This window comes from Ciona robusta, chromosome 2 (genome assembly GCF_009617815.1).
Source record: "Ciona robusta chromosome 2, ASM961781v2".
In the NCBI taxonomy this organism is placed as follows: domain Eukaryota; kingdom Metazoa; phylum Chordata; class Ascidiacea; order Phlebobranchia; family Cionidae; genus Ciona; species Ciona robusta.
Genome location: NC_143236.1, coordinates 8,647,277 through 8,671,070, shown reverse-complemented (window position 1 = coordinate 8,671,070; position 23,794 = coordinate 8,647,277). Strand labels below are relative to the sequence as shown.

General features: G+C 36.4%; 1 protein-coding gene across 8 annotated transcripts in view; it reads right to left on the bottom strand.

Moving 5' to 3' along the window:
* The window catches only part of LOC149740915 (neuron navigator 3-like), a 53,792-nt gene that overhangs the window by 8,599 nt on the left and 21,399 nt on the right, over window positions 1-23,794 (bottom strand). For 2 of the 8 annotated variants that reach the window (XM_089873444.1, XM_089873450.1), the window contains exons 1-28: window positions 20,643-20,820; window positions 18,782-18,899; window positions 18,569-18,621; window positions 17,370-17,442; window positions 16,444-16,543; window positions 15,992-16,086; window positions 15,553-15,743; window positions 14,805-15,389; window positions 14,613-14,735; window positions 14,168-14,279; window positions 13,741-13,860; window positions 13,346-13,521; window positions 13,050-13,120; window positions 12,673-12,773; window positions 12,174-12,356; window positions 11,764-11,887; window positions 8,075-8,143; window positions 4,894-5,062; window positions 4,374-4,449; window positions 3,769-3,864; window positions 3,158-3,228; window positions 2,900-3,010; window positions 2,283-2,433; window positions 2,069-2,131; window positions 1,542-1,744; window positions 825-931; window positions 417-492; window positions 121-199 (exon numbers count right to left, since the gene is read on the bottom strand). In XM_089873444.1, coding sequence (XP_089729570.1) covers window positions 121-199; window positions 417-492; window positions 825-931; window positions 1,542-1,744; window positions 2,069-2,131; window positions 2,283-2,433; window positions 2,900-3,010; window positions 3,158-3,228; window positions 3,769-3,864; window positions 4,374-4,449; window positions 4,894-5,062; window positions 8,075-8,143; window positions 11,764-11,887; window positions 12,174-12,356; window positions 12,673-12,773; window positions 13,050-13,120; window positions 13,346-13,521; window positions 13,741-13,860; window positions 14,168-14,279; window positions 14,613-14,735; window positions 14,805-15,389; window positions 15,553-15,743; window positions 15,992-16,086; window positions 16,444-16,543; window positions 17,370-17,442; window positions 18,569-18,621; window positions 18,782-18,899; window positions 20,643-20,696 — 3,550 coding nt within the window. In that variant the 5' untranslated portion in view covers window positions 20,697-20,820. Of the gene's footprint in view, window positions 1-120; window positions 200-416; window positions 493-824; window positions 932-1,541; window positions 1,745-2,068; window positions 2,132-2,282; window positions 2,434-2,899; window positions 3,011-3,157; window positions 3,229-3,768; window positions 3,865-4,373; window positions 4,450-4,893; window positions 5,063-8,074; window positions 8,144-11,763; window positions 11,888-12,173; window positions 12,357-12,672; window positions 12,774-13,049; window positions 13,121-13,345; window positions 13,522-13,740; window positions 13,861-14,167; window positions 14,280-14,612; window positions 14,736-14,804; window positions 15,390-15,552; window positions 15,744-15,991; window positions 16,087-16,443; window positions 16,544-17,369; window positions 17,443-18,568; window positions 18,622-18,781; window positions 18,900-20,642; window positions 20,821-23,794 lie in introns of those variants that run through there. The other 6 variants (XM_089873452.1, XM_089873448.1, XM_089873445.1 and 3 more) reach the window with 5 other exon arrangements.

The window sequence follows — 23,794 nt, the reverse complement described above, 5'->3', positions numbered from 1 at the left end:
GCTTATCCACACACTGCAATAGCTTCAGCAGCTCGACTGTGGGCATGGGAGTGGCAACCATGGATAAGTCACTCAAGTTCCCACCCACAAGAATATAAATGACCAAACCAATAAACTTACTGTTGCTTTCTTGTTTATCTTTGTAAAGTCTTCTTACTTCACTCGAAGTTTCTTGAGATTTCAAACTGATTGCTCTCGACTGTAAAAATTTGGGCATTATCAAACTATTGCAGTAAAAATGTTTTTATGGTTTGGAGTCTTTATCCAAGTCAGAAACAATATAGTAGAACTGTATTTAGAATATAATGATTTGAGCTTTTACATTTATAAGTGTGAAGGTAAAGTACAAAAGAAAATTAAAACTCTGGGAAAGCTGTTTTAAAATTACAAAGACATTATGACATCACAATGCTCACCACATTAGGGCTTGATGATGTCACAGATGATGACGTCGACAGCAAAGTTGGAAGCGGCCAATCACTGACTCCGCCCCTGGTTTGAATTAAAATAAAGGATTAGGATTGGCCAATGCTTGCCTAGAAAGTATTACTAGGTTCTAGTGCTACGGAAAAGTAACAACACTAAAATCAAGTTCAACGAATTCTATAATATAAAAGAGAGAATAAAATGACATACCTTACACGTATGTATCTTATTTATCCTCGCATGGCAGGGCAACGATAGTCGTTATAATGAAACAGAACACGGGTGTTCTGTTTCATACACCTCGTGTCTGCTTACAAGTTACCACGAATGAAACTTAATTATTCTCGCATTCCACAACCCCAACTGTAATAACAGTAACATAATAACCAATCTCTCACCTTCCATAAGCAACATCATCAGCATGTTTGCGCAAATCTTGGTCCAAATATAAATTGCTGTTCTTGTCATCCAAGTATAAAGATGGCGTGCTCAACATATCCATGCTCTGGTGGTTGAACAATGTTTGATAGAAAGGTTTAGGGGGTAGGGAACATAGGGATAATGAAAAATGCGTTTTACAGAGTTATTTTGTACTTTTAATAGCGTTTTTTTGTGTCTTCGTTTTTTTTTTTGTCCTTGGTGGAATATGTTTGTTAGAACAGTTTGGGGGTAGGGAACATATGGATATTGAAGATAATGTGTTTTACAGAGCTTTTTTTGCGTTTTTTTTTTTTTTTGTCCCTGGTAAAATATGTTTGTTAGGACAGAGGTAGGTAATGCATAGCTTGGCACCCAGATGTGACGCTTTTAATGCAGGAACTAATGGTCTCATATAAGTTGGCAATCCTTAGCATGATTATTATAAATAAAACTGTTTTTTAAATTTTATTTCGAAATTTTTTAGTAACAATCAGTCAAACAATCCATTCTTAAGAAATACTTGATCTCTGCCATAAGAACTTGTAACGCAGCTGTTAAGATGTATAAAAGCACCCGGTTTGAGATATAGGATAACTGTGGCATTTCGGTTTAATTACTGGATCAAACACTAACAAATACTTTAAGAACTTGTGCAATTTCTGTCGTAAATCAAGATCTAAAAAGGTATTTCTCACCGAGTAGGGGTTGTTCGGTGCAGGGCTGATGCTGTAAGCACTGTTGGGGTTGTTTCTTTTTGGTGACGACCATGTACTCATGCCGCTTGTCACGGGGCAACCGTTGCCGTTGTAACCCGATGTCACAGATGGCGACCTCGAGGAACGCCGGGGCAAACTCATGTACGAGAGAGGTGAGGTGTTACCATTGTGGGGAGAGGTTGCTAAGGGGAAAATGGAAATAGAATTTACATTTGGTTACAAGATACGGCATGGATAGTTAAATACAGACTTTTTTCGACAAACTAAATGTAAATATGTTTTAACTGTCATGTGTTTAAACGATTGTTGTTTTGCTGCTGTATCCTATCTTTTCGTTTTAATAACGACTTAATCTTTGCTACCATAATCGAAAAAAACAAATAAAAGTTACAACTATTATGGTTAAGAACCACAGATATATGGTATTTGTCTTTTAATTGACTCAGTAGGGGAGTTTAAAAACTTTGAAACATTTTTAAGCAATGTAGGCAAGAACTTTAACTTACTTCTTGGCCTCCCAAGACTGTTATAGGAATTCATGTTCGGTTTGTTTGGAGAGATATAAGAATCTGAGGTGATAAAAAAGAAAGTTTAAAAATGAAAATAATAGTCAAACTGAAATTTTGTTTTTGTGTGTTTTTACAAATAAAAATAATAAAAACAATTCATAAATAAACCCAAAGAGAATGTCCCATTATTACAATGTTACGGTTGTCTTACTTTGTGATGATGTCACAATTCCCCTCATCGATGATGTCATTGATGATGTCATCGATGATGTCACATCCATATAAGTTGACTTGGGTGATGATGTTTCAGGGGTTGTAGGGATGCGAGGGTTAGTTACAATGGTGGGGTCATTATCCAAGGTCTGGGAGTATAAGTAAGTAATAAGTATATATATAACTATGAGTGTAATATTGAGTATTGGGGTAAATCTGACTTTAATTTCAGGTCCCTACATAATGCACAACATGACCTTACCTATATAGAATAGTAAACACTATGGTTTTAAGGTGATATGCCAAATCTAGCCTTAATCCCAGGTCCTTGACCTCACCCACATAGAATAGAACGTTATGTATGTTTGGAATATATCATTGGAATGCCTATATCGTCATATAGTAGGATGGGGGAAGTTGGGAAACTTTTTCAATCTATTTTCTCATCTCATTTGGTAGTAAACAAATAACATTCAAAAAATTATAAAACCGTATCCTTGCGATTCCCATAGACCGTTGCTAAGAGTTTAAAACACGATCAGAATATTTGAATATTATGTGCTAAAGGTGTCCCTTCTTCCCCACCCTACTATATATTATTACCATCATTCTTACCTTCTTTGAGTTTAACCCAAGCAACTTTTGCAACGAGGGTGATCGTTTGAAACTTTCATTCTTTCCTGTGTTCACTGATGCATGACTTGTTGCAAGCGGGGAACTGGTCGGCTAAAATATTTATAACATTTCTAAGTTTGTAAATTTAAATTTTATGGGTGAAAAAATTACTACAACTTTTCTATAGAACCTTGCCCATTTAGAATGCTACAACCGTTTAAAAATGCACATACAAAAATTTATATTACTAAACATTACCTTCTCAGAAGTAAGGTTGCTTTTACTTGGCCTTGGAAGACTCCTGTATGCCAGCGTTCCTCTTTGCCCTGCTTTAATATAATGTTAAATTAAAACTTGTACACACAATTATAATCTTAATAGTTTTTTCAACATTTTCTATATATGTTAACTTTAACGCTTATTAATGGTATTCATAGACACCCGAGATTACATGATTTTTAAGTTCTATTCTACAACCCATTAGTTACAACTGGGTTAAAGCAATGTCTGCTAAGTGTTTTGCCCAGGATATATACGCCGATCTGTATCGAACCCAGCATTCTTTAGGTATAATTCAGTGCCTAATCACTAACCAAAAGTGCTGGACAAACTTTATATGTTTAAAATATAGTAGAGGAGGGAAGTTGGGACACTTTTTCATTATACCTTCTCGTCCCATTTGGTTGTAAACATATAAAATTCAAAGAATTATTAAACCGTATCCTCATAGACTGTTGTTAATTGTTTAAAACACGATCAGGGTATTTGTATATTGTGTGCTAAAGGTGTCCTGTCTTGCCCCACCCCTACTATATTTTAAACATATAACGTTTTATTTGATATAGTAAACTAGTAATAGAGCAACCAACCAAGCAGGTTAGGCGTGGGGCTTCCAGATGGGCTCGATGATAACGTGTTGCAAGCAAGTCTGCTGCCAACTACACTTGAACCGGGGGCTTTTAAACCTAAGGAAATCAATGAATAAATTTATTTATTCTTTCTTGTGGTAATTCACTGTAAATAACTGTATCATTAAAGTAAAAACAAATAATAATATTTATCCTTGCACAGACAGTGTTGTATATATGAAACAAGTGAAAATGGCTCTCTTTACCATATCCCATTGTATCTAACATCATGTTAAAGGGAATTAACTAAATGATAAAATGGGTATTTAAATTGATACCAACAATTCGTTGCTAATGGAAATTACTGTAAATGTCATAAAAGTAGATACAATTAAAATTAATCAAAGGTTAAACAATGTACAATGTTTCTTGTACCAAAAAAAACAACAATTACAATTTCTTTGATAAGTTTACTGGGAATAAATGGCATCAAAGTGAATACAATTAACATTGACTAAACAATGTACAATGATTAAAGTCAACAACAATTTACAATGGTATAGAAAGTTGAAATAACTAACATCAAAGCAAATGCAATTAAAAGTGAATGATATACAGGTGTTTACCTGGCTTGCCGGTTGGTGGTCTTCCAAAACCACCGCGTTTCTTTAATTTCTGTGATTTATTACTGCCTTCAATCGCCTGGTGGTAAATGGGTGTGTTATGGGCGTGGTTGTAAGCGCGTGTCTGCGGCGTCGCGAGATTTATGACGTCATAATAAAGGATCGTAAACGCTAGCCTTTGCATTCGGCGAGATATACACGTAGGAAGGGATAAATATAATTTAATATACAGTAAAGTAGGAGAACACGAAACCTTTAGCACATAATATTCAAATATCCTGATCGTGTTTTAAACAATTAACAACTTAGTTGTCTTTGTGTGGTAGGGCAACGGTGGTCGTTATAACTCGGGTGTTTTGTTTCTTACACCTTGTGTCCCCTTACGAGCTACCATGTATGTAACTTTGTGGGTGATTATTTTTCTGTATGGCTGACAATTCGGCCCTTTAGTGACCACTAGGAGAAAAACTTCGATTTTAAAAACAAACATTTAAACATATCAGTTAACGAAACCATAACTTACCATGGTTGACTTTGAAAGCCCACCTCCAAGACCACCCCACGTGACCTTGTCCTCTCTATGTTTGTTCAAGTGGAACGGGGAGTTATTATTTGATGATAATTCGTCGGTGCTGACGTCAGCAATGCAATCGCTGATGTCACAACTGCTAACGCTGCTTGCGTCGTCAATGCTGAAATTGACATCACAATACAGATTATACGTCATAAAAATATTTTTCTGAATTTATAAAAAATACATTATACATTAGGGCGGGGAAAGACGGGACAACTTTTGCACCTAATATTCAAATATCCTGACAACGGTCTATGGAAGTCACGAGGATACGGTTTTAACACCAAATGCACACACGCGTCAAACCCCAATTAAACGAAAAACAACTAAATGTAAACATCGCTAGGACAAATTGTATTACAACAACATTAGAAACATATATATATATATATAAGATATCTATGTTGGAATCTCACCCACACAACCAACGACCCAAAAACTCTCGAACAGATGACGTCATCATATTTAATCCAACGCTTATAGCCCAGCCGTAACAAGCTAAAGACAGTCAATGCATTCTAATCAATGGTCCATCTTAATTATTGATTACAATGTTACTAAAACGGCGTATGCTGACAGCATTAAAACATAAGCACCCTGTAATACAGAATCGAATAGTAACTAAAACTAAGGCTGACACTACCAACAAAATCTATATAGGACATTTCAACCTAAAACCTAAGGCGCTTTTTAGCATTTTAGCCCTGACGTATATGTGACTGTCGTTTTGCTGTAAAATATACTTTCGTTATTTTTAATTTAAACTTTCTTTGTTATCGTAATAAAAAGATAAATATATACAGAGTAGGGTGGGGGAAGATGGGACACCTTTTATCTTAATTTTCTCGTTCCATTAAGTAGTAAACAAAGAATATTCAAAGAATTATAAAACCGTATCCTTACGACTCCCATAGACCGTTGTTAATTGTTTAAAATACGATCAGGATGTTTGGATGTTATGTGATAAAGGTGTCCCATCTTCCTCCACTCCACTATATCTCGCAAATGTATAAACTGTTTCTGTTGTTACATACACTACGTTTGGGTTATTAATCTTTTATAGCAGCTCCCGGCAAAAAAAGCTATTTCCAGCAAAAAAATACGAAGAATTTATTAGCCCTAGCATCTATAGACGAAACATTAGTTTTTAATAAATCTCGTCTTCTGTACTAACGTACTGTAAACATAGCGACCCATTTACTCGTCTGATGCTATTTAATAAGATTTGCGTCCTGCACCAGACGTTATACAATCTGTCGTCATTATATTCCTTGTTAAGCTCCCATAGGGAAGCGCAAATTGACGCAAGTCGATCCCGTTTAAATCATAATCTTGTTAGATAATATAGGATTGAATAAAACTTATAATAACCGCCACTTTTGCTAAACTACAGTTTGCATAACTTAATAATTACTTTTTAATAGCAGCGGTTTTGAAATCAATTCTAATCGCGTTGACTTACAAACTATTTAAACGAAAATTCATTATTTTACTTATTTACTGTTATGTTTTTTGCTTAATAAACCTATATACGTCACCCGCATACCACCCTGAAAACCTTCATGTACCACAAATGCGTTTTGCAAACGTACAACTACTGTCCTAAAGCAATGATACAGTAACCATTTATTTCTTGCTAACAGCATCACTAAATACAAACTAAAGTTGAGTTTATACTTTACGACTGCACTCAATAATTATTATTTACTGTCCCTTTCATGCTTCCAGTTAAAACTCTTCACAGGTGAACCACCCCAACACAATGTTCATACTTTTCTATAAGAAACGCCTTGAATATTTAAAGCTATCCGAATACCAGGTTATTGAATTCACGTCCCTTGGTTTGCTTCTGCTTTAAATGATATATGTAGCTCAAGCTGTTGCCAAATGCTTTAAAACACTGTCAGACCATAAGCTGTAGCATAGCATGTAAAACCATGCATTGTACTAACTGGCCAACCATCAAGTCTTGATCGAAACCGGCATTCGTTTCAAATCCAAGCGCTTTAATTGCGTCTCGATGTCTTTCATTAAAACCCTAATCTTCTTTTTCCGACATAAAACCCTCAGTGACGTCACAGACCGAACGCGGCGCGGTACCACGCGAAAGAGATAACTAGACAAACACAAGAAAGAAGTTTTAAATAAACGAACCGCCAATTTATGAAAGACGGACCAACTTTTACTTGTGGACAGAAACAATCAATAAAGGGACGACAAACAAAGAAATCTTCATATTATAAGAGCCACAAAACCAATATTATTATAACGTACACCACAAACATAAGTAACTTTACTTTAAGCGGTGGTAGACCTGGCTATCGAGTCTTATAATCAATCAAAATCTATAAGGACATTCTTCTCTTTTATACCCATGAATACCAAATAAACTTAATATTTATTGCTTTAATTCAAACATTTTGCGGCGTATTTTTGTTTAAAACTTACAAAGCTTTGTCATGGCATAAGAAACGTTTATTTTTAATAAAATCTAGCTCAAAACTGGCTTTAAAAAGTTCGTTTTTAAAGAGTATAATCATAAACTGTGTATAGAAAATCTTTGCCGATTTACCATTGTACGAATATCGACTGGATAACGTTAACATAGAAATCGTATTAATTATTACGTAGTACCGGATATTATTAGGATAACCATTGATGCGTAACGGTCGTACATGCACCACTGGTTTTCATGACGTCAAAGGATTACATTACGTAATCGGATGACGTATGATGATCGTGGTAATTACGATTGTTGAATGTCTAGAATAATTTAGTATGATGCTGAAAATAGTACGTTGGGTAAGATGGGATACCGTTAGAACATAATATCCCATATTTCCGACTCGCGTTTAAATAATTACCAAACCTGTTTTAAGTCATGAGGACACGCAGTTATACAATTCTTTGTTTACTACAAAATAAGACGATAAGAGAGAATGAAAATGCCCCATCTTACCCCATCCTACTATATATAACGCACGAATGAATGTAACTTATTTATCCTTACATGGCGGGCAACTACAGTCGTTATACCACGGGTGTTCTGTTTCATACACCTCGTGCTCGCTTACCACGTATGTATATACACGGTAGTCGGTATGGTATTATTCCAAAAATAAAACCTCACCTATCAGGGATCTCCCAGTGTTTCTGCGGGCTGTCGAGGTCGTTTAGAATGGCACCATCACTCGCGTAGCTGGAAAGAGAATCCAAAGTTTTGAAAAATGTTTTTGTAAAATTGTTATGCGAAAAAAAATTAAGCGTTTCGAACGCGCAAATATACAACTACATAAATATATAGCTGACTAAATGCAGAGCTCTATGGTCCACGAATCAACGCATTTTGGGTTAAAGTTTACCCACAGACGGTTAAGCTATACCGGTAAACTTACCTTTCTCGTTTGAAGTAATATTAACTGCACTAACACGTACCTATACACTGTAAAGTAATGGAACAATGTAAAAGCAATTGTGGCGATATTCAAGCGCTGTAAAGAACAATTTAAAAGGCAAACCACTTGACAAGCCGGATTCACAAATATGTATTGATTATATCTTGAAAATATCTATAAGTGGGGCAATGATAATGGTATTCATATATGGCTGGTAGGGCTGGTATAGCTTGAAATGAAAGATAAAACTGACTTAATCGCATTTTCCAATTTGTTCAAACTGTTTACAACGAAAGGGTAAATTTCATGCTCTGCCTTTGCTACAAGAAATTATGTATATTTGTATGGTTCTGGTTTTAACGTGAAAACTGGCCTAATCAAACTGTTTACAACGTAAAGGTAGATGCTCCGCCCTTGCTACAAGGTATAAGGAATATTTGTAAAGGAATTATTTCTAAAGCCTAATCAAATTACGCGAAGTGGCAATAATAGTAATTTTTCAATACTGTTTACAAAGGTAAATTTTATGCTCTACTGCCCAGCTACCAGACAATATATTTGTTTCTAGAGACCTTATCTTTTAGTAAAGTACGTTTTTTGTAGACTTTTGTAGAAAGAGTTACATCTTTTTGCAAAACACTTCGTTTGGGCCATTTCCATACGAGTGTCTTTACTATACTGAATGATATTTTCCCACATTTTATCTGTTCCAATTGTCGTTTTAAAAGTAGGTCTACTTTCTGCCGTATATAGCTCGTAAAATGTGACATACCAAGAAAAGTAAAAGCTATCTGACAATTTAAGAGCCACTTCCTGCCTATAGTACCATTTGGTAGTATATGTTTGAACGTCTTCCATTAGGAAATACCAGGACTGTGTACCAGTGTTGCACGCGCAAAATAAAGGTAAGCATATTTACTTGATTTAGGTTTGAAATGGAAATGTGTTTGGAAACACTGGTCTGGAAAAGCATTCCATTTGCACTATGGGTTTATAAATGGGGGTTGTAAATAAAATGTGACGAGAGAAAAGTGGAATTGAACCGTAACTTGACACTTAAATCTATTTATATATGACATGGGTACGCGTGTGGATAAAACACGAAAAAGGAAAGAACGTATCCTTAAAATTCCAATAGTAAATTGGGGTGAGACGGTCTATGCTTCCATGGTCTTTTATCGTCCCATTTGGTAGCAAACGAGAAATAATTTAAATACTTATAAAACCGTTTCCCCGCATCCCTTAATTGTTGAAAACACGCTTGGGAAATATGGGATATTACGTGTTTTTGGTATCCATCTTACCCCAAGCTTTTGGCCTGTTTACTAATTCTTACTGTATTTAATTAATACTGTAACGAGTACTTTTATAAATATTCTGCATAAGCGAGATCCTATGCTTTATGTATGCCTATACTTTTTTCGAATGTATTTAAAATTTTCTCAATAACTCATATTCAATAAGAAATCTCAACTATGTATATCTGATATTTCTGATAAAACACTCATGATAAATCCCATTAGCCATCGAAACCCTCCAATAAGATACATCTGCAAACTAAACGATGGCCACAAGTTACATCTTAACACTAAGCCACAAGTTACATCTAACTGTTGTTATCACGTCAGAAGAAGTCTCGACAGACGTTAACGCGATTTTCGCGAGTTTTAGTGATAACTAATCGCGACTAACTTTGACTTTGCACCCTCTCGCCTGCAGCGTTCGTGACGAAACAATGGGATGTATTACGTCACTGTACCCGTGACAACATTGCTTCAATCTTGTCCAAATGCATAGAAATGTAACATCCATGAAACAACAGGTGTTACGACTTATTTTTTACAACTACACATGTATTCGCTCTGTCCTGTATTACTAATGCGTTGAAACTGCGAAAGCAAACATTGGAAACCTATTTAAGTAGGAAATTTGAATCCTAAAACGGCGGGGAGTAATTTCCTTCTATTTTAACGTAATAAAATACGATCCAAATTACTATTATGACGTAAAGACTAAAAACAAACAATATTGTTTTGTCACTTGGACAAAGCAATATTTAAAATTGCAGCGGGAAAAGATACACAACACAAACAAAGCTGTAAATTTATCTGCGGTATATAATGGGCCATAAATTACATTATATTCGATTAAATAGAACTACGTTGCACCAATATAATGCTGAATTCTACATTTGCAGTTTTGTCGTTTAATGCTGAAATTGCAAACATTAAACTGCTAGGACCTAATACTTATTCCCGAAGCGTTTTAATACCCCAACTGACATTCTAGCAATAAAGAGTAGGAACTTAAATTAAAGCAGACAGTTATACTTATCCATAAACTACAGCACTGGTCTGCATATACATAGTCTTGTACTAATGTATAATTTACAAGACATATGAATTTGAATGCGCTGCCCATCTTCACAATGTACTAATCCTTATTCCCGAGACAGAATATCTGGCGGAAATGAATGAGAAATATTCCCGAAACTGGGTCGCGCCGCTCTTACTTTGAATTGCAATCATCTATATTAAACAAAGAAGCTCCCAAAAGAACAAGTCGCGACAGCCAATGACATCATACATACGTCACAATAAGCACGGTGCAGACATCCGGGGGTCACAATGGAAACCAGTGACATCATGCTATGATGACGTCAAAGTTACACGTGTGACGCCACATACATGACAAGGTATCCAAACACTAAGCAGATAAACTTTAGCTCCAAATTCGACACATTCGAACACCGTACACAACATAATTGGACAAAAAAACACATAAACCTCACTCTTGCAAAGATACAGTATAAATAGATTGCTGCTTTACTGAGACCTTTTAGGTCGCAAACCCCATTTTAGAACCAATGGCATAAGATCTAACTTAACAAGCTTGACCTATAAGAGCTACATTAGAACGAACTATAGCACAACGACCTGCGCTACATATACCTTCAATAAAGGGCATTGGCATTTAGCAACACCTGCACGCTATATACACCCCATAATCCTTTAAACAGTCGAAAGAATTCAAAATCCCGAACCGGGAGCAACTTATAAGATTATACTGGAGATTAAACGAACGTTTGTGTTTAATGAGTCTGTTCCATTTCAAACTAACAAGGATTACAATTTCCGAAAGTACTCCTACCTTACTTAGAGAAATGGCTTCTAATCTAAATGAAGTGGATTCTTAAGAACAACTACTTTATGCTAATGTTAACCATATGTGCATTATAGCTAGCTCATTGAATTGGCTTTGCATTGTTAAATTTAATCTATATAACATGCATTCATATTACATAGTACATACCTACTGGTACACCACTATTATGACGTCGAACTACGTCATATTACATTACGTCATGCCATATATGTTATTTTATATACGTCATGGTATGCTATATGTCATTAAAGGGACTCACCCTTTGCTTTCATTTTCAGGGGTTCCAAGTGGATCGCCTTCGCTGACGTAACCAGCAGTGACGTCACGCCATGCTGATCGAGGATAACGAGCAGAACGAGTTCGTTGGAGCGACGAAAAGCGACCTGAACGGTTGTGATTATAAATTAGTGGGTAGCACCCTGGGTGTTGGGGTAGTAGACCTACAATCTAGGTCTTAGGTGTGCCACACTGAAGACCTCACTCTTATAGAATCTACATTATTAAGTGTGCATAAATTGCATCTGTGGGGTCTAGACAGTAGCACCCTGGGTGTTGGGGTAATGGACCTACATTCCAGGTCTTACGCCTATCTCATTAAAAATCTCACCCTTATAGAATATAATCTGTTTGAGTAATAAACAAGTCCCAAGGCGTATATGCTATTCTTACCTGGTTCGAATCTGTAATCTCTTGGCTGAGCTAAAGTTTCACCCGCGTGTAACTTCGGGCTTCGTGAGATAATAGAGTTGCGCGGACTCGTGCGGCTGCTTAGCAGGTTGTGGTGCGATCGGTAGATGCCAGCAGAGGGCGAAGGTATTTCTGGGATTGTCTTATTTAGATCGTCGAAATCAGCTGTAAAAAATGACGACTACGTTATTGGTATAAACCATAGGTTTACGATCACTTCATGAACAGACTTCTGTACAATTTTGCGGGACAACTTATATTTTACAAATAAATATGTAATGTTGCTGCCCGTTTTAGGAGATTGAAAACCATACAGCGGAGCCACGCCCAAAACATTGTTATCATGGACTTGTGTTAGGTTACCTACTACAGTGGTTCATGGTTCACAACGACGTTTAATTGTAATGTTGGATATTAGTTTATGCTTAATATTTCGTCCCACCAAAATAACCCATATGCGCTAACTGCATAAACCACCAACCTCCGTCCAACTGTGCGGATATTCTACGTTGTAGTGCATCACCTTTGCGATGACGTAGTTGTGTGTTACGTAACGAACACATGGTCGCTTCAAGGTTGTGCCTGTTTAATGAATAAATAAATAAATGAGTGAAAGAACCCAATTTTTTGACGACAGTCGTTATTACAAAAAAAACCATTCGTCAAATAAGGCCACACTGAATAACTTAGTTGTTGTGTATTTTGATTGTACTGCTTAACATTGGACATAAAACACATGATTGCTCCAATGTTCTATATATAGGCAATAATTCGCCATTTCAAACCTATGATTAGACGCCGAGCCAGTGTTTCCGCAACATTTTTTGAAAAAGAGTTTAACAATCAGTTTTCACGAACCTTAGATCGGCGATTCCTTTAACAGCTTTCACTCTCGCTTCTTCGGGAGTCGTCACTTCGGTGGATTGCTTCTAACAAAATGGATTACGTGTACAAACCATAGTTGGTAAATAACTTTAAAACATAATAGGGCAATAGTACAACTCTTGCCAAAATACCAATACCCCCAGCAAGCCTCGCAGTACGAATCCAAACGTATACAATATAACACGCTATGGTTTGGGTAATGGTCCAACTCAGGCCTAAACTCTATGTCACTATACATTACAGTAAATATTATTTTGTAAAAAAAATACCTTGAGTTCCTTTTCAGGGGATTCCCGGCCGTCTGCTACAGAATTTCTTTTGGGGGGTGGAGGGGGAACCGATTGTTTCGTAGGATGACGCATGAATGGAGCTACTGTTGCCGTTTTATGCGGTTTGTTCGTCATACGTGGCGAGCCAAGACTGATACTAACTGGCTCTACCGGTTCTGCAGTTGATTAATTGATCAATTAACTAAGTTTTAATTACTTCACGTCGGAAATCGTTGGTTTAGCAGCCACGCATGTATTTGACACTTTTATTCCAGTAGTTTTTACCTCTAGCGTGATTTATCGTTTTGCTGCTAATTCCATTCTCTTTATTGTTTTAATTAATTTGTTTTTGTTACAATATTGGAAGAAATAAATCTATGCTATGTATTACTTACTCTCATACGACCCGTTCACTTTGATTTGAACTTCAACGTCGTCACGTGGTGGAGGGGTCGGAGGGTTATCCGGGGTCATTGACCCAAAGGTAGGATCAGGGGTAACAATAGGGATCGGGTCTAAAAAATAATATATTACAGTTAAATAAAACTTTTTTCTTCAAAGTATATTTAAAGAAGAAAAAGGTGAATTTAAAATAAAATGTAATTTCATTAAAAAAACATCTTTAAGAACCAAGCTACGAAAAAATACTACACTTTTATGGTTTTTCAAAGTAAAACATGTTCGTTGGTGAATTATATAACGGTATCCTCTAAAACAGCTTTGTCAATTGTTTTAAAACACAATTAGGAAATCTGGGATATTATTTGGTAACGGCATCCATCTTACCCCTCCCTACCAACATAAATAAAACTACATTCTCACCAGATATTGTAGGTCTTGGCTTTTCCGTTTTCGAATCCGAATTCTTTTTGGTGAAACTTGTCTTTGATGACGTCACATCCTGTGATGGACTTTTGGGAGATTTCTTATCCATCTAAAAATATTGTAATAATTGAGACGTTACAAATTCAATAAAAAAGCAGCGAGGAGGGGTTTGGTTTGTGGGGAAACACCTGTTGGTTCATAACCTAAGTTGGACAACACTATATAGTGCTGTCGTGTAGTATGGATACCATCAGCACCTAAATTGCCCATTTCGTGAATTATAATTCTGTGAATATTCTTTGTTAACTACCTAATGGGACGATAAAAGAGAATGAAAATATAAACCATTTGCTTAATTGTTTCCACGCTATCTTGTTTGACAAATCTTGAAAGTGAGCAGCATATTAATGTATTAAGTGCAAACCAGTTTTTACTTCCTTACCTGTTTTGAACTGAAAGCTTTTCCAATTGAAGATTTCACTCCCTTTAAACCACTCGTGGATTTCCCAGGTGGTTTCCGGACTGGAGATTTCCCTTGCTTCTTGGCATTTTCGTCTGCTGGTTTCTAGAGTAAAAAGGGTTCGTAAAAAGTAAATTCCCTTTTAACGCATGTTGTATTATTTTGTTTTCAAACCTGTAACTGGGTAGGACGTTTTATTGCTGACGTAGCGATTCGTGACGTAGGCGGGCATGACTCAGCTCGTTTTTTCGCTGCTGACGTCACTGAAGTTACGCTTTTCGACGATGACGTAGAACGCGTCTTCGAGTTTATTGATGACGTACTTGTTGCCGTGGTAACAGTTCCCAACTTCTTCAAACGACTTATGACGGATCCTGGCTTCTGATTGGCTGGATTTTTAGGGGCGGGGTCGGTCGGTCGCTTCGACAAAGTTGAATCTTTTGCCGAAACGTCTTTCCGAGCGACAGGGGCTCGCTTTGGGGAGGTACCCGGGACCCTGCTCACTGGTTTTGCGATCGCCGATTTTTGAGTCTTTTGAGGGATTCCTGCCCCACCGTTCTTCCGCATTTCAATACGACTCCCGTTTGCGGTTGGTGGTTTACGAGTTGCTCTATGTAACCTGGAGGTTCCCGTACTTACATCCCCAGCCCCATAAATTTGCTTCGTGTCGATATCCGCAAGCGACGATTCTGACGTCATAGATGCAGCTGATGACGATGGATTAGAAGATTGTGACGTCACAGTGTTAGGTTTAAACGTCTGGAATAAAAAAAAGAAAATTTTGAAATGTTATGGCGGGTTAAGACTGAACACAGTGACGTCTACAGTGGTAGCAGCGTTAAGCCTTGAACCCGTATTCTCTTGGCTAGAGACATGAGCCACGAAGCCGGGTTAAAACAGACAACCTGGGTTAAGCACAAACCTGCAAAGTTGGGGTGTGGGATTTCGGTGCCAAGAGCCGCGTGGTGGCGCTGTGCTTCGCGCTCATTGATTTGCTTCGCCACGGGGAGGCAGCAGAGGGCTCGGCTATTCTCGACTGCGGAGAAGCCCCATTGAATACGTTGACAGGTGATGTGGGGGAAAGACGGCTTACTGAGCCGTTGCTGGCGCCGTCTAGCGGGAAGAAAAATATATTTAATTGGGGTGTATGTAAAACATTTTTCAACGGTAACAGGTCGTCAAACACTCTAATATTTTTTAATATTTTTTTACCAAAAGTTAACCTTAAAAATGCAAACAGAGAGTTCGAATCTCTTGTTAGGTATATGTTAGAAAAAGTCATTAGGTACTGTCATATTCTTTACCAAAGTTTTTTTGATAACAGAGGGTATAAAGTTCAAACCCCTTGTTAAGTAACTCACCCAAGTTGATTCTATTCTTATCATTTGCGTTGAAACTTCGGCTTTTCCTATTCACGCTGACCGTAGTAGGCTGACGGAGACCTGTTCGTTTTGACCTGGAAGAAAAAGGTTGAATGGTTACGAAGAGGAGGAAGTTGTTAAAATATACAAATAACTGTCCGATTTCAAATTTTATTTAGCTTTTTTTTAGAATTTCATTATTTTCTTGTTTTTCTATTTGATATATAGGTAGCAACGAGCATCAAGCCCGAAACCATTGTGCTACGTCACCGGGTTCTTCTGTTCTTCTATTGATTTATTCTATATGGGTGTCGTCGTTAGCACCTGGGATATAAGCCAGATTTGGCCCATTACTCCAACACCCCATACGGCCTACGTTACCGGGTTTAAAGTATAAGGAATACAAACATCCACACAACGTTTATCTTAAACATAATATACATTTCACTCACTTTGATGAATCCGCCATTTTAAAATCTTGAACTTTTTGTTTAAATCTTGATAAATGGAAAAAGAGAGCAAGGACTGACTTCAGCTCTCCACGGTAGAGACCTGAGTGCAACATATTAATTACTAAGCTGTTTGTGGAAATATATGGAATATGCAGATCATTGCAATCATGCCGCCCTCTAGAACTATATCTGCAACCATAACAATTGAAATAAAATAACAAGTAAAAACAAAAACAATAAAGAGAGAAAAAAGAGAGAAAAAAAGAGAGAAAAAAAAAGAAAAAGAAAGACCATAGGCATAAGAGGAAGGTAGATAGAGAGAGAAAGAGAGGGGGTATGGGTGTTAATAGTGTAAGATATAAGGAATTACGACTATCTATAAAACTCTAATACATTACATATTGCAAGTAATACATCATAAGAATGCTATAGATTTATTATTTTAATCAGCTTTTTCGTCCTATTTTGCCTCCTTAAATGAAGAACGACTTAAAATCAATACGAACAGACTGCATAGTTATTACGTTACTATATATTGTCAGAAATATTTGACGCGGACTATAAATTAGAAGAAAATTGCACAGGAAGTATTTGGAGGTGCCAATAAATTACGATAAATTTAGTTTTTGGAAAACTATAAGAAAATGGTCACTTAGCTTTAAGATGATGATGTTAAAAAGTAAAGTATAACAGAGGTTCTACTTATAATGTATTTTATGTAACAAGTTGATGTCTTACAGCGTGGCACACCATGGAACCTTATATTTAGACCAAAATTCATCTCTTACTCTGATACCCAAGCTGCAACAAAACACGTGGTCTGAGCAATAGCCGATAATTGTACCTTGAAAACCCATGGCATGCCTCGCTGTAGAATCTTACCCATATAGAACAGCACATCATTTTAGTTTATATAACGCTCTTACCGATAGCTGTTACGTCATTTAGAACAACTTTATTCGCTTCAAGAACTTGTAAACATCTATCTAAGTTGTAAAGCTAAAACGTATAAGAATAAAGTGACCACTGGGTTAAAGGAACTAGCAGTTAAACACAAATGCCCGAAATAGTAACAACTACGAACGGCAGCAAAGCTTCGAGCTAACTACTATGCCACGAGACCAGCCACAAGGGCAGACAAAATTGCTTTTATTGGCCTTTCTGCAGCCTTGTTAGCACAAGCTTAAAAATATCCAAAACAAATAAAATCAATTAAACGATACATAAAAACATTTCTAAATGTAAATAAGGTTCATTTGAATGTAGTAACAAATGAAAACACATCAAATGTTTATTCAAAGTATTCATAAAACGAGAATTTAAATAAATAGCCTACGAAAATGGTAATTTATGTAAAAAATGCTTGTTTTAAATTTTACTGTAACAAGCGATTGGTAGGCGCCTATGCGGGAATTTCAATAATATAAAAAAACGAGATTAATAATCAATTAATTGGCTTCATACCCGCAGAATATTGAACATATGGACGGATCAATATTACTTGTAGGCACGTTTTAACATACGTTCAATATACGGTTATTAAATATGGAAGCTAAACCAATAATTAGTGGCCTTAAATATAGAGTATGCGGTTAATGTATTTTGAATTACTAATGTGCTTTGTAGTTAAACAATTATTCAAATTTAATTAAAATTTCAGTTTTAATTTTTAATTAAAATCTTTTCTCATTAATTTTAAATCATTTCGACGGTTCTGTAACGATAACAATTGTGATTTATCTTAAAAGCGATTGCATGAAAAATCTGTTCTATTTAACGTTTGGTTGGTCGAGGTCCTATAAGCGCGTCACGAGACCTATGATTTAGACCGGATTTGGCCTGTTACCCCAACAACACCCAGGGTGCTACAACCTACTAGTAACCACTGGGCTTGGAGTAAAGTTCACTAAGTATCTCTATCTCAGCATGAGTGTCGAGTATCGAACCCGCTACCCTTTACTTACAAAGAAAGCCCACACTAAACCCGCACGGCGTCAGGTAACACACATAAAAGTTACATACAAATACACAAACCCATCAAACTGGTGGTTCTGTCGTACGACAATTTTAAAAGTTCTGTACTATCACGTTTGTTAATATTGCAAAGTAAAAAGTATTTTCTTACCTTTTGCTTTGCTGTAGACGGATTAGCGTGGATACGATCCACTTGTTCTTCGCCTGTTTAATAAAAGTACATTTATTTTAAGAAAAATATTGGGGAAAATATACCTAAATTTCATTTCTCGATAAGTTTTCCAGTTAGCAGAAATCGAAATCACATTATTTTTTTCATACCAGGTAAGCCGCTAAAATATGATTAACATTACATATTACTTACAAACGAAGTTTACAATATCAGCCAACAGTAGTCCGTCCCCAATATCCTTAGGTAAGTCTTGGATAAGTCTTTTAATTCCTGTCTTTTCCAGATGATGATTCGCCCAATCCGTGTAGATCTGTTGAAATAAAGCAACTTATTAAATGGAATCCAAAATTGCCAATTTTTAAATAGTTTTTGACCCGCAACACCTTTTTTTATTATTATTTTAAGTTTAGCTAATAAATACAAAAACGGTTTCCAGCATTGGAGAAAAAACAAGAATTTCTCTGAATACGAAAATGTGCTTTGTCCCTGTTGTAAAACATTAGTTTAATAATGTAACCCGAATAGAATACATGACGTTTAAATCCTTTGGCTAGTAAGTAAAATACAACAATTCCACCACATGAAAATACACCATGCCACCGTTATACAATTTTAAACGTGTTATTTTTAAACTAAAAAAATAATTCAAACGTTCAAGACTTGTCAATTTACATTAAACATGTATCAGTACGGAAAGAATCTCCTTAACTTAGGTGTAACCAGTAACACGGAGTTTATTTTATAAAGTTACCAGCTTTATTTACACACAGGACGCTTAACTCATGTTTCAAGTTTCAGAAAAAGCTTTTACGTCACCATCTGTTCACCTTTTAACCCCTACATTACAGTTCAAAACACCACGCAACGGCTGCTAACTAACGACAAAGAGAAGACGTAACAAATGTCTTAAGTCTTATCACTATGTAGCTATGTAAGCTTATACTAATTACAAATACTTCAATAATCGATATTTAAAATCACGGATTCACAACTTATCAGCTTTAAGAGGCGACACTTCAGTATGAAGAGCCTAGATATTGGAGTTAAACTAAAACAGAATTGTATTCAATCTTGTGGCAAATTTTCTTAACACAAAGTATGTCTATACAAAAAGTCACTGACAAAAATAACCTTGATTTTATTGAAACAAAATCTTTGGTCTGTTTTAAGCCTTCACGTATAGTAGGGTGGGGGAAGATGGGACACCTTTTCAATCTATTTTCTCCTCCAATTTGGTAGTAAACATTCATTAAACGATTTTTTATAAAACTTTATCCTCACGGCTCCCATAGACTGTTGTTATTTGTTTAAAACACGATCAGGATATTTGGTTATTATGTGTGAAAGGTGTCCCATCTTCCCCCACCCTACTATATCTTCTATGCAGCGAGGCGTTTGATATATTTTACCAGAAGATGAACTGTTTATGCCCTGCTATAGCAGCCGAAACAGCTACAATAGAGAATTCAGTCAGGTATGTAAAACTAAAAAAAAAACATTTGGGTATTGAGAATAAAAGCAAAGTTAAATGAAATCCCGCGGATTCGAACCTAGCAAATTATTGTAACAATCTACAGAATCCACAAAACTAAAGCGTTCGAGAGTTCATTTAAACCATTGTTTTGTTATTGTTTAGCGACAATGAGGATTGATTATCGAACTTATCGATTATGACGTCACAATGTCACGTACGTGGTGGAACGCTAGACAATGTACGGCACTCGATGAAAGAGACATCGATGTAGTGGTTGAGATATAAAGATTATATTTCATGTTGTGACTTTGTAGGAAAGATAAACCGAAAAATGGGGACAGGTGTGACATAGGCTAACTCTGGCCTTGGGGTGTATGGCTTAACCTCAGGTCCCAGGGTCGACCCATACAAAAGACACGGACAATTAACAAAAGTTTAGTAACCACCGCATTATAAACTGTAAAATAACCCACAAAGCTACATACATGGTAACTCATAGGCAGGCACGAGGTGTAATAAACGTGAGAATAGATAAGTTACATTCATTCAATAAAGTTCACATGGAGACCACAAACTTACTGTCCGTTCAATATCCCGCGATTTTTTCGCCGAGAAAGCTGGACGACGATCCATAGCTTACAGTTACCTGTCAATCAACTGGACGCTGTCAATCAACTTAAGTGACTGTCAATCATCCAATACTTATCTCTAACTATCTGCTTAACCAAAATGTCCCTTATACGATAATATATGAAGTCTTTTTTATAAACATTCGGTATATTTTATAAACTTATCATATATAAGTAGGGTGGGGTCAGATGTTTTCATTCACTTTTATTCACTTTTATTTTATATTTTTTAATTGTTAATTCACAATTCGAAAACATAGGATATTACATGCTAACAGAATCCATCTTACCCCACAGTACTATATACGTTTTATAAACATTCGCTAAATTTGTCATAATATTCTGCACTTTATGATAAATAGTAAAACACCTCACTTCCCTGACGCTACAAAGATACTGTTATGGTTTCTACATAAAGTTCCAACTCATAACTAAACCTGTATCCGGCACCAACTTGAACCGAAAGTGGGAAAAGATAGTTCAAGCCGTTCAAGCCACCCGTGTGACCACTCAAGCGCTAAGTATCCTGCATATGTAGGCGATATAACGGTTACATTCAACGGTGGCGATAACATGTTTCTACGAATTCGAAATTATCTGAAACTTGGCTTTAATGACAGGAAGTAGCGATTTAACCTGCCCCGGGTGACATGGGACCAGTTATAGCGACGTTAAAGGTGTATGTATAGATTTCTCTCTTTCATGTTATCTAATATTTCGACTATTTACATACATGGTGTAGACACGGCACCCACTAAACGGTTACGTCATACACCTTAGTGCGCATGCGCATAGACAACCAGTGAGTCATCGCTGTCTTAATATGATATCACATTTTAACTTATTTAGTACTGTGGGGTAAGATGGGTTACCGTTAGCACACAATGTCCCATATTTACCGATCGTGTTTTAAACAATTAACAACGCTCTTTAAGAGTCGTGAGGATACGGTTTTATAATTCTGTAAATATTCTTTGTTTACTATTAAACGTGACAATAAAGGAATGAAATCATGGACCATCTTACCCCACCCTACTATACCTCATAATAATGATGACTTTGGTTATGACGTCACAATCGTATAGCAACACGAACGTGGCGATTCTTTTAAATTATGACGTTTACGAAACTTAAAAGCAGTGGTTTGTAAAACTACATGTTCTAGTTCTATCAAAGTCGCCGAAAGGAAATTGGATTTTTGGATATAGTAAGTTGGGGGAAGATGGGACATCTTTTCATTCTATTTTCTCGTCGCATTTGGTAGTAAACAAAGAACATTCAAAGAACTATACAACCATATTGTCACAACTTCCATGGACTGTTGTTAATGGTTTAAAACACGATCAGGATATTTGTATATTATATGCTAAAGGCGTCCCGTTTTACCCCTTAGTACTATATTAACAAGCTGTAACTTTAGCTCCAGACACTTATAAAGCAAACAACCGATCAATTGAGTCCAGTGGCCGAAACACGAGTTAAGTTTTTGTTTATTTAACTTAACGCACCACTGCTAGTATACGCAGCTTCAAGTTTATGGATAAACAGGTATGTGTATAAGTTCACCGCAAAATCTATACGGATTTTGAACAAGCTGAAACACACGGCGTTTATATTATTTTACACAATATCTGTCTGTGCTAAATCCGCTTGTATATTAATGGTTTCTGAGACTAGAATTATATTCATGAAAACGTGTTTTAATACATTAACGTTGTTTAATTACGCGCAAAACATAGTAGGGTGGGGTAAGATGGTCCATGTTTTCATTCTCTTTTATTGTCCCATTTTATTGTCCCATTTGTGAGTAAACAAGAAATATTTACAAAGTTGTATAACCTCGCCTCGCGACTCAAAAATGTCGTTGTTAATTGTAAAAAACACGATCAGAAAACATAAAATAATATATAGTACCGGTATCTACCTTACCCGAACTACTGTATATTTAACTATAGCGCCAAACGCTTGTCTAATCCTTGGTTTTAAATACACTGCTGCTGTTACTTCACTATCTTTATGAGCTGAACAAATCTGTGGCATTCATTGTATACAACAACGCGAACTGATGTTGCTACCAACACAGCAGATGCCCAGCACGCCAATATAATTACCACTACCATAGCAAGCCTCGTATTGATTGTAACATCCACTGTGGGGCATTCGTTTCGGATTCGTGTGTTACGGTTACGCTCATTTCGTTGTATAATTGCCGACCAAACTGTGCCCTAGATAATCGTGGCTTCGACTTAGTTTTGCTACAGTGGGTAGCTTTGTAATACGAGACGCGGTAAAGAGGGAATTATGCTAATATTATGTCGACGTGAAAATTTAACTTCGCTTGAAATATGCGCAAATACGTTTAGTATTAAGACAATAACTTCTTCCATTTGGTGTAAAAAAGGTTACTGTCCGAAACATCTGCTGATCATGCGTTTAGTATCTAGACAGTAACTTGGTTCATCATCAGTGTAAAATAGGTTACTATCCAACAAGTTACTGTCCGAAACATCTTCTTATATCCTAAACTGTCTCATTCTACGTATTATGGCCGAACCTGCATTTCAGCAAGACGTAAAACTGTACACTGCTTTCTTCTGTTTTGCCACAGTATATTGCAGCCTTCTTAAGTCAGCGTCTGTTCTATATCTACTACGATATAGCAATCCTACACTGGTGAGAGGATATGTCTTTTAATGCAGCTTAATGCTCTCCTACTGCAAGGGTGAACGAATCTTGCTACCACTTTAATAGACTGCCTGAGGCCTCCGTAATTAAACCACAGTCATAACATGTTAAAGAGATGTACTTATTCTGACAAAGATTAACTATTTAGCGGCCACTCTAGCACAACAACCTTCGCGTGTTAATAACGAAAATGGACAACCTTTACTAGCGCTGTGCAAATATAAGCAGCTCATCAAAAATAGAGCTAACAACGAAAGAACATAAATAATTCACTAATACGTCACAGAGCTGCTGCAATCTGCATTCGTGACGTAACAATGCTGAAACAGCTATTCGACGACGCGTTGCATTCTGTATTATTATGACGCAACAGGAGAAGAGAAATATGGATTATTTTAAAATCAAAATTCTAATTGT